The sequence below is a fragment of the Merops nubicus genome, unplaced genomic scaffold, assembly GCF_000691845.1.
Source record: "Merops nubicus isolate BGI_N331 unplaced genomic scaffold, ASM69184v1 scaffold2604, whole genome shotgun sequence".
Lineage (NCBI taxonomy): Eukaryota > Metazoa > Chordata > Aves > Coraciiformes > Meropidae > Merops > Merops nubicus.
In genome coordinates this window covers 1-16,146 of record NW_008602072.1, presented here as the reverse complement: position 1 = coordinate 16,146, position 16,146 = coordinate 1, and the positions used below count along the sequence as shown (strand labels likewise).

Sequence of the window (16,146 nt, the reverse complement as noted above, 5' to 3'; positions counted from 1 at the left end):
CCACATGGTGCGTGTCCTTGTGTGAACGCTGTGCCTACACTGCTTTAGAAAAAAACATTACCATTGATTTCCCAACATGGTATCCAGAGTTTCTGGCTCTGCTGGATGCAGGGGAGGTTTAGACTGGACATTAGGAAGAATTTTTTCCTTGGAAGGGTTGTCAGACATTGGAACATGCTGCCCAGGGAGGTGGTTGAGTCACTATCCCCAGGTGTGCTCAGAAGTTGTGTAGATGTGGTGCCTGGGGATATGGCTTAGAGGGGGACTTCGTAGAGCAGGGTTAATGGTTGGACTCAATGACCTTAAAAGTCTTTTCCAAGAGAAGTGATTCTATGTTTCTATGATGACAGGGAGGTTAACTTCCTTCCTTTTTAAAATATGACTAATCCTGATCCAAAGTTTCAGTTTCTACAGAGAGCTAACTGTTCTCTTGTCATGAGCTGTAGTCCTGAGCCTTTGTCTAAGGAGCCTCATTATTCAAGACTCAGTCAAGGCTAGGACAAATGTGGTCAATCTGATCCTGGGAATGCTAATTTTAATTTCTTTCCAGAACTTGTGATGGCTTCAGCTTGGCAGAAAACTCTGGAATTCTACAACTGGATCCTTGAAAGTGGAGGTAGGTAGAGATGCTGTCTTAAATAGGAATTTTCACATAAATAGCATGATCATGAAGAACAGACCAAGAAGGAATATGATCCTCATATGAGTCCACAGTTTTTTTACTCGGCAGATTTTCAGTTTTCCTTCTCCACAGTCAAAAATTTCCTTTAAGGCTTGAAATATATCTCAGGGATACTCCAGCTAGATCACAGTAAGGACTGAAGGGATGAGGAATTTCCCCTGCCCATAGCTGGGAACTCTCAGCAGCTTTCTGTTCAATGTACAACTCAAGAGAAAGTCTAAACTGGGATTCAGGACTTCTGAGAGACTGTTAAATCCAGAAGTGGAATATCAAAGAAATCTTAACACAGCCCATAAAAGGCATAGTGAAAATTGAGAGGTTCAGAAGGGATGGGGACTAGCAGAGTCAGGTGGATAGGGATGGCATTTAAATAAAAGAATACCCTGAGGCCCATAGGCTCACCAGTGCACCAAGGACTAAAATTCGATGGAGGGCTGGAGTCTGGGGCTTGGGACCATCAGGTCAGGAAGCAAAGGGAGATTCTGAGGGAATTAGCACAGCAGTGGCCACAATGGCAATAGGAGAGGAAATCATGAATGGGAACTGGGGCACTTTTGCAGATATAATATATCCTTCATTTCTGTGGGCCAGGGATGAGGCAGGATTAGGAGGAGGTGGTATGACAGAGAATCTGTTGAGTTTATTTTGCTGTGGGACTGAAGAGCAGCTTTAGCAGGGAGAAGTGTTCTGTCATTGTTCAGTGGAATGGCATACTTTTAAGAGAGTCCACCCTATGAGTGGATATAAAAATGAAGAGATGTGAAAATTCAGATGTCCTGAGCATTGTGAGGCAGGAAGGAAATAGCACTGGTGATAGAAATGATTTTATTATTTAGTTGTAAATATTTACCCTCCTGAAGAGCTGAGAACTGTTTGGTTTGTTCTGTGCATCCCTGCTGCCTGTGTCTGGAACTACTTTCACCTGGGTGTAGGACAGTCTTGCAGCCTGTGGTGGGGGCTCCATCTCAGTGCAGGAAAGGTCTTTCACTCCTGTGCTGCAGAAGGCTGGTGAGGTTCCAGCTTTGGCTGCTCGTTTTGATTTGCAGATCCAAGGACAGACCCATGGCCCCTGGTGCACTCTCCACTTCCAGTCACCCTTCTCTTTGCCCTCTACCTCTTCGTTGTGGGGCTGGGGCCCATCTGCATGCGTCAACGGAAGCCGCTGAAGCTGCGAGGCCTGCTGATCACCTACAATTTGGCCATGATGGCATTGTCAAGCTACATGTTTTACGAGGTGAGGAGGCAGGATTGGCTTCTAGGTAAGTATCCAGGAAGTGTTTGCAAGCCAGAGCCACTTCAACAGCTTTGGGTGAAGGGAGCGGGAGCTGTATGCATTTAAAAGTTGTGTAGATACTGTGCTTAGGGACATGGTTTAGGAGTGGACTTGGTAGAGGTAGGTTAATGGTCAGACTTGAAGATCTTAAAGGTCTTTTTCAACCTAAATGATTCTATGTCTACATTTGACCATAAGAGGAGCAGTATTGCCCTGTTGAAGGTGTTATTTCTAAAGCATACGTCATTTCCTCCCATTTCTCAATCTTTCATTCATAGAATTACCACTGAAAGGTTCCTGAATGAATGAGTTGAAAGTTGACATCTCCCTGGTATACACAGAGTGTACAGAGGACATGGAACTTCCTCCTTTTCCCTTGGGCCTGGCTGGTGAGAGACCCACCTCTGAGAATGAGAGCTGCTTTTCCACACTTACACCATCCTCTCTGAGAGTGCCAGGCACTCTGCAGCTTCCTGCTGCTGAGAGTATGCCTAACCATGTTTGCTGCTTGTTCTCAATGCATCAGCCTTTCTCCAACCCTCTCCCTAGTTTATGTAAGCCACTGAAAACCCTTCAAGGAACGTGGCCAAAGAGGTCTGAAAAATATTTTGATGTCAACTGATTTGCCCTTTTGGTTTATAACACAATTATTACATTTAGTTAAAACAAATTGCCTTTTTTTTTTTTTGAGCAAATACTACTTGACCTGAGGACAGGTATGAAAATTGTTTGTCTTTGATGGTTGTTCAGTTATATTGGTTACTTGGTCTAGTTATTTGCTTTCAAATTAATAGGCAAATGAAACAATCCAAAACAAAACAGTATGGGATCTTTGCAGAGGGGGAAACAGTGTCTTCTCAGAGAGATTCTGAAGCCTAGAATTTATTATTCCTGCCGAAGCATTTCTGAGCACCCCAGTAATTACATAAAGAGTTACAAATAAGCCCAGACCAAAGTTTCAGGTTCCAACAAGAATGTGAAGTACTTTGGTTTAGGTTTTTACTGTTTGATCATCTGTATAAATTACATGGATTTTCTGTCAGAGAGTACTAGATTGAGACCCTATCACCTTAGCATTGATATGTACATGTTTTTGGAACAGATGGAGTTGAATAGGAAATGGATCTCTGTTGCTTTTCTTCTGTTTCAGTTTCTGGTGACCTCAGTCTTGGACAACTACAGCTACCTGTGCCAGCCAGTGGATTACAGCCGAAGTGAACTAGGAATGAGGGTACAGTTCTATAGAAAGCTTGCATTAGGCCCTGCTCCTCCCGTGGGTATGCAGATTGTTTCGCTCATAAATAGGAATTTGCATGCCTAAGAAGGTTTTTACTCCAGTTTGTTGCTTGTAAACTTATGTCACTAAATTGTCTGCTTCAGCAGTTGCACTGTGCTTTAGTTCTCTACAAATTAATCATCTCAGACAACATAGCCATCTAAGTTCTCTCTTTGATCACTGGAGGGAGGGTGATCCTACAGTCTGAAGATAGATCTCTAACATAGATATTGCAAATTACCTCTGAAATATCTGTGGCTCTTGCCCTTGAGTATATAAGGATTTTGGGTGATCACTATCAATGGAAAACCCACAATTTTTGTATCCTCAACTCTGCATGACATAAATCCTTGTCAACATTTCTTTTAGCAAGGGGCTTTGGCTAAAGCTATTCATTGTCTAGCCAGCAGAGGAAGGTTTGGGTCCCACGAGCTTCAGCTTTCCAAAATGCTGCATGAGGGTTTTTTTCTGTTTGAATTCAGAGCTCTCCTGCTTTGCTTCCAGATGTAACCAGGCTTTGAAAGGATGCAAACAGGGATATTATGTTTTCAGTTTTTCAGATACTTGCCATCAGGCTAGAAACAATTTCTGATCAGCACACCCTTGCCTTGTCAGAGAGCAAGTGATTTAGCAAAATTTCAGTGATTTCAGCCAAAGCAACCCTGAATGCCTTTCCTCTCTCTAGAACAGCAGCAACAAAAACAAACAAACAAACAAAAAAAATAACCAAAACAACCACCCCAATCCATCAAAAACACCAAACCACCCAAAACAAACAAACTAACACCCCCCCCCAACCCAAACAAATAAAGAAAAAGAACAGCCATAAAAGGCCCCCCTAGTTTTAATTCTTTGGTGTCAGTCCCAGGTGGACAGTGTTCAGGTAGTGTGTAATTAAAAATCTCAGCCCACAAGACTGAGCAGTGAGTTTGCTTTGAGGTCTAACAGTGTTTCTTTGTGCTGCCCAGCAGATGGCAAGAGTGTGTTGGTGGTTCTTCTTCTCCAAAGTCATCGAGCTGCTTGATACGGTAAGGGGGGCTTGCTCTGTAGTAGAGCTGATGATGGAAATAAATCACTCCCTTGTCAGAAGAGGGCAAGGTGCCAAAAGCTAAAGTCCTGGGTTGATCCTATATTGATCTGGTTGATGCTTTTCAGTAAATGCTGTTCTTCTCTGCCTGTTTGTGGGAATGAGGCTGATACTGTTAAAGTGTGCAAACCTTCAGCATGCTGTCTTTTTAACAACCTGTGGTCTGAAAGAGTCCAGCACCACTCTTAGATATCATGCTGCTAGGCTTCCTGGAAAGCTGTGTTCCAGCAGAAAAGAGTAACTGCTGTCCAGTTTGACTGTCTCTGTCACAGTGGCTGCACACATTCACTCCCCAGCAGGCTTCCTGTGGGTGGGCATCCCCACAGTGCTAGGGGAGAAGCTTTAACCTTGGCTATTGCCAGATGGTCCCCTGAAATCTTAGCTACCAGTTGATTAAAGCTGCCAGACAGGATCTGCCATTGCCTGTCTGGTTGAATAATAATGATTAGTTGGACAGTAGAGAAACTGAAAATGTATGGTTATCTGTCCTGCTATTTTTGCTGCCATAGATTATCCCAAAGTTGTAGCTTAAAGGTTTTTGTCCCATGTGAAATCATAAAGTTCACCTGAAGATAGTACCATTTTATAGCTTGTCATTAGGTCTCCTCCTATATTATAAATGAACTAACTAAATGACTGAACTAACAAGGGAATCCCACTTCTCTGCTTGGTCTGCAGGAGTAAGCTGTGTCCTAGCCTAAGACTTCACAGTCTAGTCCTCTTTGGGATATAACTGTCTGAAAAGTGAATCAGCATGTGGAGCCCTCCTAGGCCAATTGCCACTGGGTTGATCAATCCTCTCTCTGTTGTCATCAGCAACAAAAGCAGCATTTTGCCAGTCCTGAGTCCATGAAAAGCAGATTCACTGTTTGTTATGTGTGTGTGCAGGTGCATGCTGAAATACAGTGCCCTGCCCTGTATTCATCTGCCAAAACTAAAAATGAGTTGAGGTTTTGGGGAAGAAATTCTGCCTTCCAGGTCCTTCTCACTCCAGGTAATACAAGATCTGTTGCAGATATTCAATTTCACCAGTTTTTATCAACAGCAGAGAAAATGGGTTTGAGAGGTTCAGAATCATCATTAACTGTTTTTATCACTTTTTTAGTGTAAAATCTGTCTGAACAGATTTTCCTTTGTCTGGCTTCTTTCAGGTTTTCTTTATTCTGCGCAAGAAACAAGAACAGGTGACTTTTCTGCATGTGTACCATCATGGCACTATGCTGTTCAACTGGTGGTCAGGGGTCAAATACGTGCCTGGAGGACAAGGTATGCTGCCTTTGACACCTTGTGCTTCACTATTCCTTGTGGCATGGAGATAGCATAAATAGGGCAGATGGGCTGACAGGTAGGTAGGAAGCTCACCTAGTTCCAAAGGTGTGGAAAATTTGTTTCAGTTGATACCATCTGTTCATCTCTTTGGGCTATTTAGATTGCTATATTCACTGCTTCAGAATGGTAATGTACCAATAGACTATGTCCAGACAGAAACAGTGTCACCCTGTACAAGGTCTATGTATATCTCCACCCAGAGCTGTGCTACCTCACTCCCCATCCATCTGGGTCTGGTGCAGCAGCCCAGGTTCTGGCTTTGTTTCCTGCTGTGACTGTGTCCAGCCTTGTCCTCACTCCCTTTCTGGTCTGTATCCAGACTGCTTCTCCTTTTTACTCCACTAAAAAAGAAGCATCTGAATACTAGGCCACTCTAGGTAAGCCCTGTACAAGTTGCTGGGGTATTCATTTTTTGGGAAGCCATTTTCACTACAGGGCCTTGACACCAGAATTGTATGAAATGCTTGGGTCAGAAGATAAGAATTCTCTCCTCTGCCTCTGAAGCTCTTCTCTGTCTCTGGACACTAGATATGTGATGAATATATGCCATCTCTCTATAGGGGAAGGGAGAATATGACATGCTTCCTAGGCAGAGTCTGGATTTAGGCTTCATTCAAAGGGTTGATGTGATGCCTTGTGAAAGCATCATCAATAGTAGCTGTGAGCTCATCACAGGTTTAGTCCTGAATGGTTGGTGTGTCTTGTTTATCCTGATTTCTTTACTCCTCAGCCTTCTTTATTGGGATGCTAAACTCCTTTGTACACATCTTCATGTATGGCTACTATGCCCTGGCCAGCCTGGGACCACAGATGCACCGTTACCTCTGGTGGAAGCGTTACCTAACCATCATGCAGCTGGTAACTAGTTCCATCTGTTTGTCTCTGCCCTTGGTGTGTCAGGTGTGATGGCCCCTGCTGTCTGTGCCTCTCTGGGACAGACAGAGACTGGCTCAGGTCTTTGTTTGCTGCTTATGGAAATCCCCATTGTCCTTAGGTGTCCTCAGGTACCACTAGGAGAGGTGAACTGATTGGTAACCTGCTCCAAATAGTGCTCACAGAAAACTAATAAGAAGCCCTCAGTGACCGTATCAACAAATTAGCCCTGACTTTTGTAATGGGAAAGAGAAAGAAAAATTGACAATTAGATTTCTCCCTTTTCTATTGTATATGACAGCCTTTTCCTCTCTGAAGCCCTGAAAACACAGTTTGATTTTGAGAGATGTGGGGCAGGAACTTGGAGAAAATTTGGATTCTTGTTAGAGGGCTGGATAGCCTTCATTTTATTTCTCCAAAAAGAAGAAATATGTCTAACTGCAGGAAAACAGAGGCAGGTTAAAGAAAAATATGTGAATTTTACCCTTTCTGTAAAGAATCCCGTTCAATTTTCTTTCCTTCATCTCTGAGGAGATGACATATTCCAACAAACCTGTGGTTTTTCAAAGATGTAGCATAAAAACAAGGTGCCAGACAAGGACAATAGTTATAGTTAAGCATGTGTACGCAATGAGACATTATGCAAACAAAAAGTATGCAGTTACCAGAGAAGAGGAAGAAAAGCTAACATATGTGTGAAATAATGGTACACTGAAGGCTGGTCCAGAATTCTTATTTATCCTGAATGGCACAAGCAGAACAAGAAAGAATTGCATGAAATGAAAAGGTATTTGTAATGCAAAATATAGCACAGGAAATCAGGTATTATTTTTATCAGTTTTTATTATTAAGACAGGTGACTCAGTAAAATACTTTTTAAAAAGGATTAATGATTGAATGACTAAAAGTAGCATCTCTAGTTCCTCTCTGTAAGCTAAAATACAAATCAAAATAACTATGGGTATAATACTCTGACTACTACTGGGGAAGAGGAGTCTCCCACCTTTAGTTTCTATATCCCAAGGTCTGTTACTGTCCCATGGCAGAGAAGTGTCACAAGAGCAGTGGTCTGCACCTAGGGAGGAGAGGCTGGATTCCAAACCTGCTCCCTGCAGCAGTGTGCAAGCCTCAGCCTTTGGTGGGCACATGACACCCTGTCATTATTGGGAAAACACTGTCAGGCTTGAAAGAGAAGGTTTTCAGCCATGTCAGGAGAGGCAAGCAGGTGATACTCTGGGTTGAGAACATTGCTAGTATGTTGTGATGCTCTTGATGATGGCACTGATGGTCAATTGAGGTATGTCACATGTAGGTTCCCTAATCTGGCTGCTTCTTTTTTCCACCCTTTTCCAGTGCCAGTTTGTAGCCATTGCTGCTCATTCTTCCTACAACCTCTTCACAGAATGCCCGTTCCCTGATGGCTTCAACACTGCGGTCTTCCTCTACATTCTCAGCCTCATTGCTCTCTTTCTACACTTCTACTATCGGACCTACGTTAGGGGAAAGCAGGAGAAGCTACCTTAAAATCAAAGGGGAGAGTGAGGACAGTCTGATCAACTTGCAGATCCTCTGCTGCTTCCAACAACTGCATGAAGAAAATGTATTCAGGGAGTGTGTGCAAGGTTTGTGTTTGCAGACTTGAAATATCTCAAGTTGGGAAGAAAAAAGGAACGACATAAACTCAGGGATTAAGGTATTGAGGAGAACACTTAATTAAGTTGATGCAAAGCCAAGCCAAGTAGTCATCAGCACAGAAGCCTTTGTGAGATTAGCACCAGAAGATCTCATCCTTCCCTTCCATCTGCTAGCTCAGTTTGCAAGGTGTAGTATCAGCCATGACTCCTTGTGTCATTTCTTAGGCTAACAGAGGGTTTCTTTGCCTTCATAAGACTATCTTATCTTATCATGCTAGATCAGGTAGGGGCAGGTGCCTCCAGCCTTGAAAGCAGTGTCCAGGTATCAGCAGCAGCCAGGAACTCACTGGACCTGCAGGATGCACTCACCTGTACACTGCATCCCAGCCTTTCCTGTTAAAAAAGCCCTCACTAGGACTGACATATATACAGCTATACGACCCTGATGGTTTAACTTAGTATAAGCATGAAAGAAATTGGAGATTACATTGTCCAACTGCACAGGTGCCTCTGTTCCTTTGCTGTTTTGAAGCTAAAGAAGGACTAAGTAAGAAACTAATGCAGTAAGAATCATCATGTACCATTTTCCAGAATGCTTATTTGCCTTTGGCTGCTCTCATAACAATAGAGGACTTCTTTTTAATGCATGAAGACTACTTAGAATTGCTTTTTAGAGATACCATGTTTTTTCATAGAAAGAATAGGTTGAGGTTGCCTATTCATGACCTTTTTTCTCCCCTCCAATTTGTTATTAATAGTATTATTTAATATTTTGCTTCTCATCAAATATAGAAAGTTTTACACCACCATAAGCAACCACCTCCACTACCTAATTGTGCAAGTATTAATTCAGAATGTATAAAGTCAGTTCATTAGCTACTGCAAAGCTGTATAGCTCCACTGACTTTACATTTTCTCACTGTCTTCTTTTTATTTCTCCTACATCAATTATAGCTAGAATTTGGCACTTACACCCATCTCCAGCCAGTTAAATACTCTTAAAATTTTGATCTGGTGGTGCTTTGAAACTCCTAAATTCAGATTTTAATCTACAAAGTGGTGTTTATTCATCACATTCTGCTTTGTTGATTAAAACAAGTATTATGGAGTAGTGATTTTTCTCAGTGTTTGAAACACAAATCACTTGAAGGAGAGATTAGAATTAGTTAACATTGTGCATTGCCAGCACCAAGCCTAATTCACCTCGCATATCAAGAAGTCTGACTCCTCTGGGAATATCCAGAGGTTTAGAAGCTAGCCTGAACATTGCAAATGGATGTACACATACAAAAAAAAAATGTGCACTCTCCACCAATGTGGAATTTAGTGGCTATGCAGAATTAAGTGCAACTTGTTCATCATCAGTCTGTGTTTGTATGCCAAACCTTTCATTTAGCTACTGCATGCATATGTACAAGAAAACCCAGTGTACTTCCGTTCCTTGCCCTCCTCTTTATGCACATACACAAAGGGTTTCTTTACATCACCTCAGTGGTACATCAGAAATGTCATTCCATTGATTTGAGTAGTCTTCTGATTTTCACTGGTGGGTATGAAAAGCACAGCAGGGCTTATTTTCCATCTGTGTGTTAACTGGTTTTCTTCAAGCCAAATATTTCCCCATGTTACTTACTATAGACATTTTACTGGTTTTGCACGCTAGAATGGCTACTTTTCTTAAAGCTTGAAATAATAAACCTCTGGATGGGTGCTGGTTTGGTAAGGCAGGAAAAACAAAAAGTGCTGTGTATCTAAGAGTGTATTCAAGTTGAGGGTTTCACCAGAGGCCTCTCAAGCCTTGAAGACTTCGTGCAAATAAAACTGTTGCATTACTCCTCTCCACTTCATGATTCACTTACGTCCCTATCCTGCTTAAACCACCAGTACATTTCCCCCCCGAGATGCACATCCTTCCCTACAGCTGGCTAAATTACCTGTGCTTACAGAGAAAACTAATGAATTTAGCTTTTTTTAATGAATTTAGCTCTTTTTCCTATATGTGAGGGGATCATGTGTAGGTCTCAACCTCAGTTTCCCCTCCCATAAGCTTTTTCAGATTGTAGTTACTGATTTCAAGGGCTTCACTAATAATTTTATACCAGAGTGAGCATCACATATTTTGATTTTGCTTGATTCATTCAGCATTCATGACTGCTTAAAAATTAGAAATGAGCAAGAAACTTGGATGAGATTATTCAATGTTTTTGCAATGTCGCTCCTTTTTAAAATATCTAAATTTGTAAACATGTTATTTAGCCTTCTCTAAGCAGCCTGTGCAGCTTAATTTGTGTCTGCCAGAGCTTACTGCGATAGATTCTAGGTTGTAACTGGCTGACCACACAGCTGGTAGCAAAATAAAGTATGAATTTGCCACCTGACAACTTGAAGGAAGTGACTGATCACCTAAATCACATACAACTCTATTTGTCCTGGACATGGAACCCTTGATTATCTGTTCTTGTCTCACTTCCTCACAGCCTGAGTGGCCTGATACTGCACTTATGCATTGCTTAGAGCTTTATGTCAGTGTGACTTCAACAGTCATAAGATCAAAATGAAGTATTTTCAGTTGGTGATAAGGAGGGATTAAGTTTGCCCAGAAACACCACGCTTTGCATGCAGAATTAGTTACTGGTATGGAGTACAGCCATTACAAAAGCATCGATGCCATCAAAATTCACTTGTGAGAGTATGTGCACCAGCAGCAAAGATAAAATTGTATTGTTGTAGCTGAGTGACTCTGTGGGTCTTGATTCTTTGCTCCTTCAGATCACACTCAGTTGTCTTCATTTTTCTGTTTCAAATCGGGCTATCACAGTTGGTACTGTCCACTTGGGGTACCCTGTTGTGCCAGGAGCAAAAGCCTGGCAGTAGAGGTATGAGCTTCTGGCATTTAAAAGAGAAAAAAAGACACAGAATGAGGTTTCCCATTTGAGATCAAGTACCTAAAGATTACATCACAGTAACACCCTGTAAATTAAAAGGGCTGGAAGTTATAAATTGAAAGTTTGGATGATTCATGCTGTCTGGCAGAGTCCAAAGCTTTGAGGGTGAGTTGAAAATAGCCTGTCACAGCTGGATTTATAAAAACCTCTGGGCCAAATGCTGAACCTGCCACTATCAATGACAAAGTCTGGAGATTTGAGTGGAAACAAGATGGCACAGCTGTGTGAGAAACAATTTGCTCAGCTCCATGGCCTGGGTTGCGTGTGAGCAGGCTGGAGTCTCACTCAAGCTTAACAGATGACTTTTAAGGGCACAGTTGTGTGCAAGTCTCCCCCTTATAAGATGTGGGTCATTACATGTTCTTAGAGTACTTTGCATTCACGAGATATAAAGCATAATGCAAGTAGTCTGTTTAAATGAATTAGCTAGATAATCCTCAGCGTCTTTCCTGCTGTTCAAGTTAATATAAATTATGGATGTTCTGATCAAATTAATTTTGAATTAACCAGACCATTTACTCGGTGCTTATTTTCTGTCTGAAGATAAATGAGAATGATTCTCGTTTTAAACAAAACAAAATACAGAAAAGAAAATCAATTTCTATGTAATATTTTTCCCATCACTGTGGAACGGAAATTTTCCAGAGGATGGAAAGTTTCCAGAGGAACTTGGGCTTAAAATTGCCAATTAATATAAAATGCAGGGACATGGTTGTGGTTTAAGTGTTGGGATTTTTTTTAGTGCCATCAGAAAATATGGCAGTGTGTGATTTTTTTAAAAAGACAAAAGAATGACTCTAAACGATTAATTAAGCAAAAGCAGAATACAGTAGATTGTTTTATAGCATAAATAAAATTTTATTGACACAGATGTAAAACACCTCCAAGCCACATATTAAAAAAGATCAGCTGACCCTATATATAGAACAGTGTGAATCTGCTGAATTCATTAATGAATAACTTCATGGATTAGGGCTTGATAGATGGAGTGCTCACATCCAGATGTTTACTGTGATTTGTCAATGGCCTTGTACTTAATCCTCCTGAACAGGAAATACGAGTCTTTTCTCTGGGGTCTCCCCTGGGGACTGTGGCAGACTCTCTCCCTCTCTGGCCTGAATCATTTCAACACAGAATCAGGCTGCTGGGGAATTAACCACGTGCCTCCCACGGATTTGCCTTTAACCCCTTCAGTTGCTTCTCAGCTTCAGATGACTCCCTCGCCATCTGCCATGATGGGAACGTTGTTTAGGCAACACATGGAGAAGAAAAAAAAAAGGAGTCCTCTATGTCACCCCACGAGGCACATTTGTGGGGTCCCTGTGCCCACAAAATGTGTTGAAGCAGGCACATCTAGTCCCACCAGCACTGAGGAGAAGGGCTGTGGGCAGATGAAGCCTCTAGAGACTCGTGTACATCTCAGCATTGTATTTTGATTATTGTGATGCTGCAGGTCCAGTGTCAGTGATAGGGATGGCCCAAGAGGGAGGATCTTGGATGTCCCCAAGGTGTTCTTTGTCAGGTATACCAGAGGATGTATAATGTCTGTACGTGTGTGTGTGTATAGGTAGATAAATGCAGCTTCTGCAGACTACCCCCATTGCTCATTTCTCAGTATGAGAACCCTGCATGGGATGGGTCACTTATTTTGCTGTGTGGGAGTGTCCCACCAAGCAACAGCTCCCAGCAGCCACACTGTGCCCACTCCTGTGTAATGGCATGTATTGGGTGCTGCCCATCAGCCCAGGATGGCTTGGATCAGCCAGTTGCATCTGTCCCGGTACCCAGGATCAGGGGAGGTCAGTGCAAAGTTGAAAATGCAGCAGAAGATGTTACAGAAGTAACTGTAACTGCCTGCCTTTAGGTGAAAGACCATCCCTAGCCTGGACAGTGTATCTTCTTCTGCAAAGCATGTAGGAGCCTCTCATAGGCATTAGCTGATAAAGTAGGGAATCTTAGAAGAGTCACTCTCATAGGCATTAGCTGATAAAGTAGAGTCCCATTTAGGCAGCCCCTTAGATGCTGCCTAACCAGGGAAATCCCATTTGCTAGCCACTTGTCCAGCCTCAGGAGAAAACCTGCAAATGAGGCTGCAAGATAAGCCACTACTGGTGCTTGGTGGACCAGATGAGGGGAGAAAAAGCAACATGCCAGTCAGAGGGCATGCCAACAGATATTATAACCAGATTAGAAGAATGTAGTGTTAGTGGGGGCTGGAGAGAATAAGTTTTGGTGTGGATGTGCTGGATTGTATGGGACTGAGTGCATGTGTGGATGTGCTCTGATACCAGAAGATACTTTTTGCTAAATCACAGGTATGGGGACAAATAAATTCTTTGTCAGGGTGTGCCTGGCTAAAACATTAGTAGCACTTCTCAGCACTTGATACATCCCACTATTCTGTATGTCATACTTTCTTTCCAGTATCTTGCTTTTCTGGTGGTACCACTGCTCTTCAAGAAAGTGTTCACAAAATTAGAGTTGCTAAGTAAGAATTGCCCTTTGAAATTCCCTGCTTGAAGTAGATGTTTCTTTCCCATTAACATCATCCTCCTACTTTCTCTTCATCTCTTCCTCCCCTCTTCCTTTATACCCAAATATACCGATATAGTGTATCTCAGAATTGTTAAAGCTGCAAAGAAAGTAGTTCTATTCTGCTCAAATGCTATACAGAGCAGCTGTATTTTCCTGCTATATCAATTAATAAGGTACATTTTCTTCATAGGGTTTTCAGTGAGGCTTTCAGCAAGATGAATGTGGGCAAGTCTATCTTTTCCTCTGCGCTTTAGCATAATCCCATCTGCCTGCAAATTCAGGATGTGAATGCTGCAACACAACATTTAGAAGGGCTAGAAACTTGGGGTTTAATCAAGGGCGAATTTAAATTCAGTGTAATCTCTCCCAGGCATGAGAGAAGTGCTGCTCCCTGTTGTTAGTGAAGGAATGGCAGAGTGGATACAACCATTTGAGAGGCAGCAAGTTTATGTGCTCTGTGCCCTGTCTTCTGCTCTGTGTGGTGCCCACCATCAGCGTCTCCTGTGTGTCCCCTAGGAGGCTGGTTGCCACAGTCCTGAGGATGCTTCCTGCATTGGGGAATTTTGGCAAGTGCCTCTAGAATTGACAAGGGAAGTGTAGGAAGAGGGTTGAGAATGGATGGGCTATTTTTTAATGAGGGGTATCTGAAAAAGGGAGGGAGATGTGTGATGGTTAACATGTCGCTGCAGGGGACTGGGGTCTGTTCTTGGAGCCCTTGGGGACTCGGTCCCAGAACTGTTGCTCAGAAAAGCAAAATGTAACCCTTGTGGGAAGAGGCCCCTGGAAGGGGGTTTTACAGCTGGGGAAAAGGGTGTGTGTGTGTTCAAACACACGCAGGAACAGTAGGCTGAACAAAGAAAGTGCAGGGGTGAGGGAGCAGGTACAGGTGCTGGCAAGTCATCTGGTTTATGTTGTGTTCCTGTTATATTCGTATACAGACAAAAGTGCAGCCGAGTGTCTGTGGATGCCTGTGACTGGCCCTGTGAAAGGGACTTGCTCACTGAGCAGACTGCAGAGGTGTCTGCTGTGACAGCCAGGTGCCACAGTTACTGGGGTGCAAGTTATTCATTTTGACTGGCATTGCTTCTGGGAGAGCTATATGAACTTGTCTAGGGATGTTTCCTCTTGAAATAAATCATTATACCCGAGGCAAGGTTTGGAGGGAGAACATCTTGCATTAGAGGAACTGACAGAGCTGGAAAAGCAGAGTAATTTTCCAGTGTGCAAGCCGTCCCTCTGGTTTTAATCCCTGACATGCATGGATAACAGAGCAGCCATTATTTGGTTGGGTGCCCAGGTGTGGTGGGTTGACCCAATAGACCAGGTATGTCTGCATTGCTGAGTTTGCTAATACCCCCAAAGGGTATTATACTACATTTTGCAAGTTTGGTACATTATTCCATTAAGTAACTGTAAATCAAAGGGCTGTTTTGGAAAACTTACTCGTGATTTTGCTTCTAGGAATTATTTGTGTGAGTAAAATGATCCTTTACTTCACTGGTACGGTGGCAAGACAGGTCAGTGAGTCTGTGCTCAGTTCTTGGAGGTAAATCACAGAACATGGCCACATCACGGGCAAATCATCATTTACAGTAACCATTTAATAGAACTCTGTTTTGGTACTGTTTTTAATATCTTTGGGCCTAATTCATACACAGAGGTACTGTTTTAAATTAAGTGAAAACCCACTAATCCCAGTGAGTCTAGGTAAACTATTCCATGGAACTATGAGGACTACCAGAAGGATTCAGTAAAAATGTCACAGCAGTGATGCCAACTAGAAGGCAAAATGTTTTCTCACTTAGTATTTTCTGTACTTGATTTTGTTAGGCATCTGGAAACTGTGTGAGAATGGAGTAGTATATATATGTACAGGTTTTAATCCTACAGTTTTTGTATGTATGTTTAGTATATTCCCCTGCAGACTTTGAACAAAATAGCTGAGTTCATGGTTTGAATATAGAAAATATGGTCTTAGAATTGATTGTATTACTGCACTGTAATTGAAGCCATTGTGTAAAGCTGCTTCAATTCCTTTTCTCTAATAAAATGTGTAACTACTGAAATGTATCCGCCTTGGATGTGGGTCTAAGAATGCATAGAAGGGAGAGCACGGCTGTGATTTGCAAATGGTAGCATGAAGGCAGCGTAGTAGAAATGTGGTCTCCTGGCTTTGAAAGCACCTTTTGGAGAAGCCCCAATTCCATGCTAAAGTGGGGGGAGGAGAGGGGAGAGCAAAGCAAAGTGAAAAAAAAATTCCCAGTCCCTTCCTTTGTTCTCATTACGCTGGGGTGGAGGGGCGGAGGGCACAAGCCAAGAGGCGCTGGGAATCCCCGGCGTTTTCATTATGATTTTCATTATAGGTGAGTGAAGGTTTAAAGCCAGAGCCCTCTCAGTGCAATCCCTTCAGCGAGTAATCCACGCGTGGGGGCCGCACCGTAATCCCCTGCTGCTGCGGCGGGGGCCGGGCAGTGTTCCCCGTGCCCGGGCACAGGATCCCCCGCCGCCCCCT

General features: G+C 42.7%; 1 protein-coding gene across 1 annotated transcript; it reads left to right on the top strand.

The window, feature by feature from the left end:
• Positions 1-558: 558 nt before the first annotated feature.
• LOC103770917 (elongation of very long chain fatty acids protein 4-like) lies at positions 559-8,044 on the top strand. Its single transcript, XM_008938194.1, has 7 exons — positions 559-616; positions 1,729-1,916; positions 3,106-3,186; positions 4,203-4,259; positions 5,470-5,584; positions 6,378-6,505; positions 7,874-8,044. Exons 1-7 carry the CDS (start codon positions 559-561, stop codon positions 8,042-8,044), a joined length of 798 nt encoding a protein of 265 aa, XP_008936442.1.
• Positions 8,045-16,146: the final 8,102 nt, after the last annotated feature.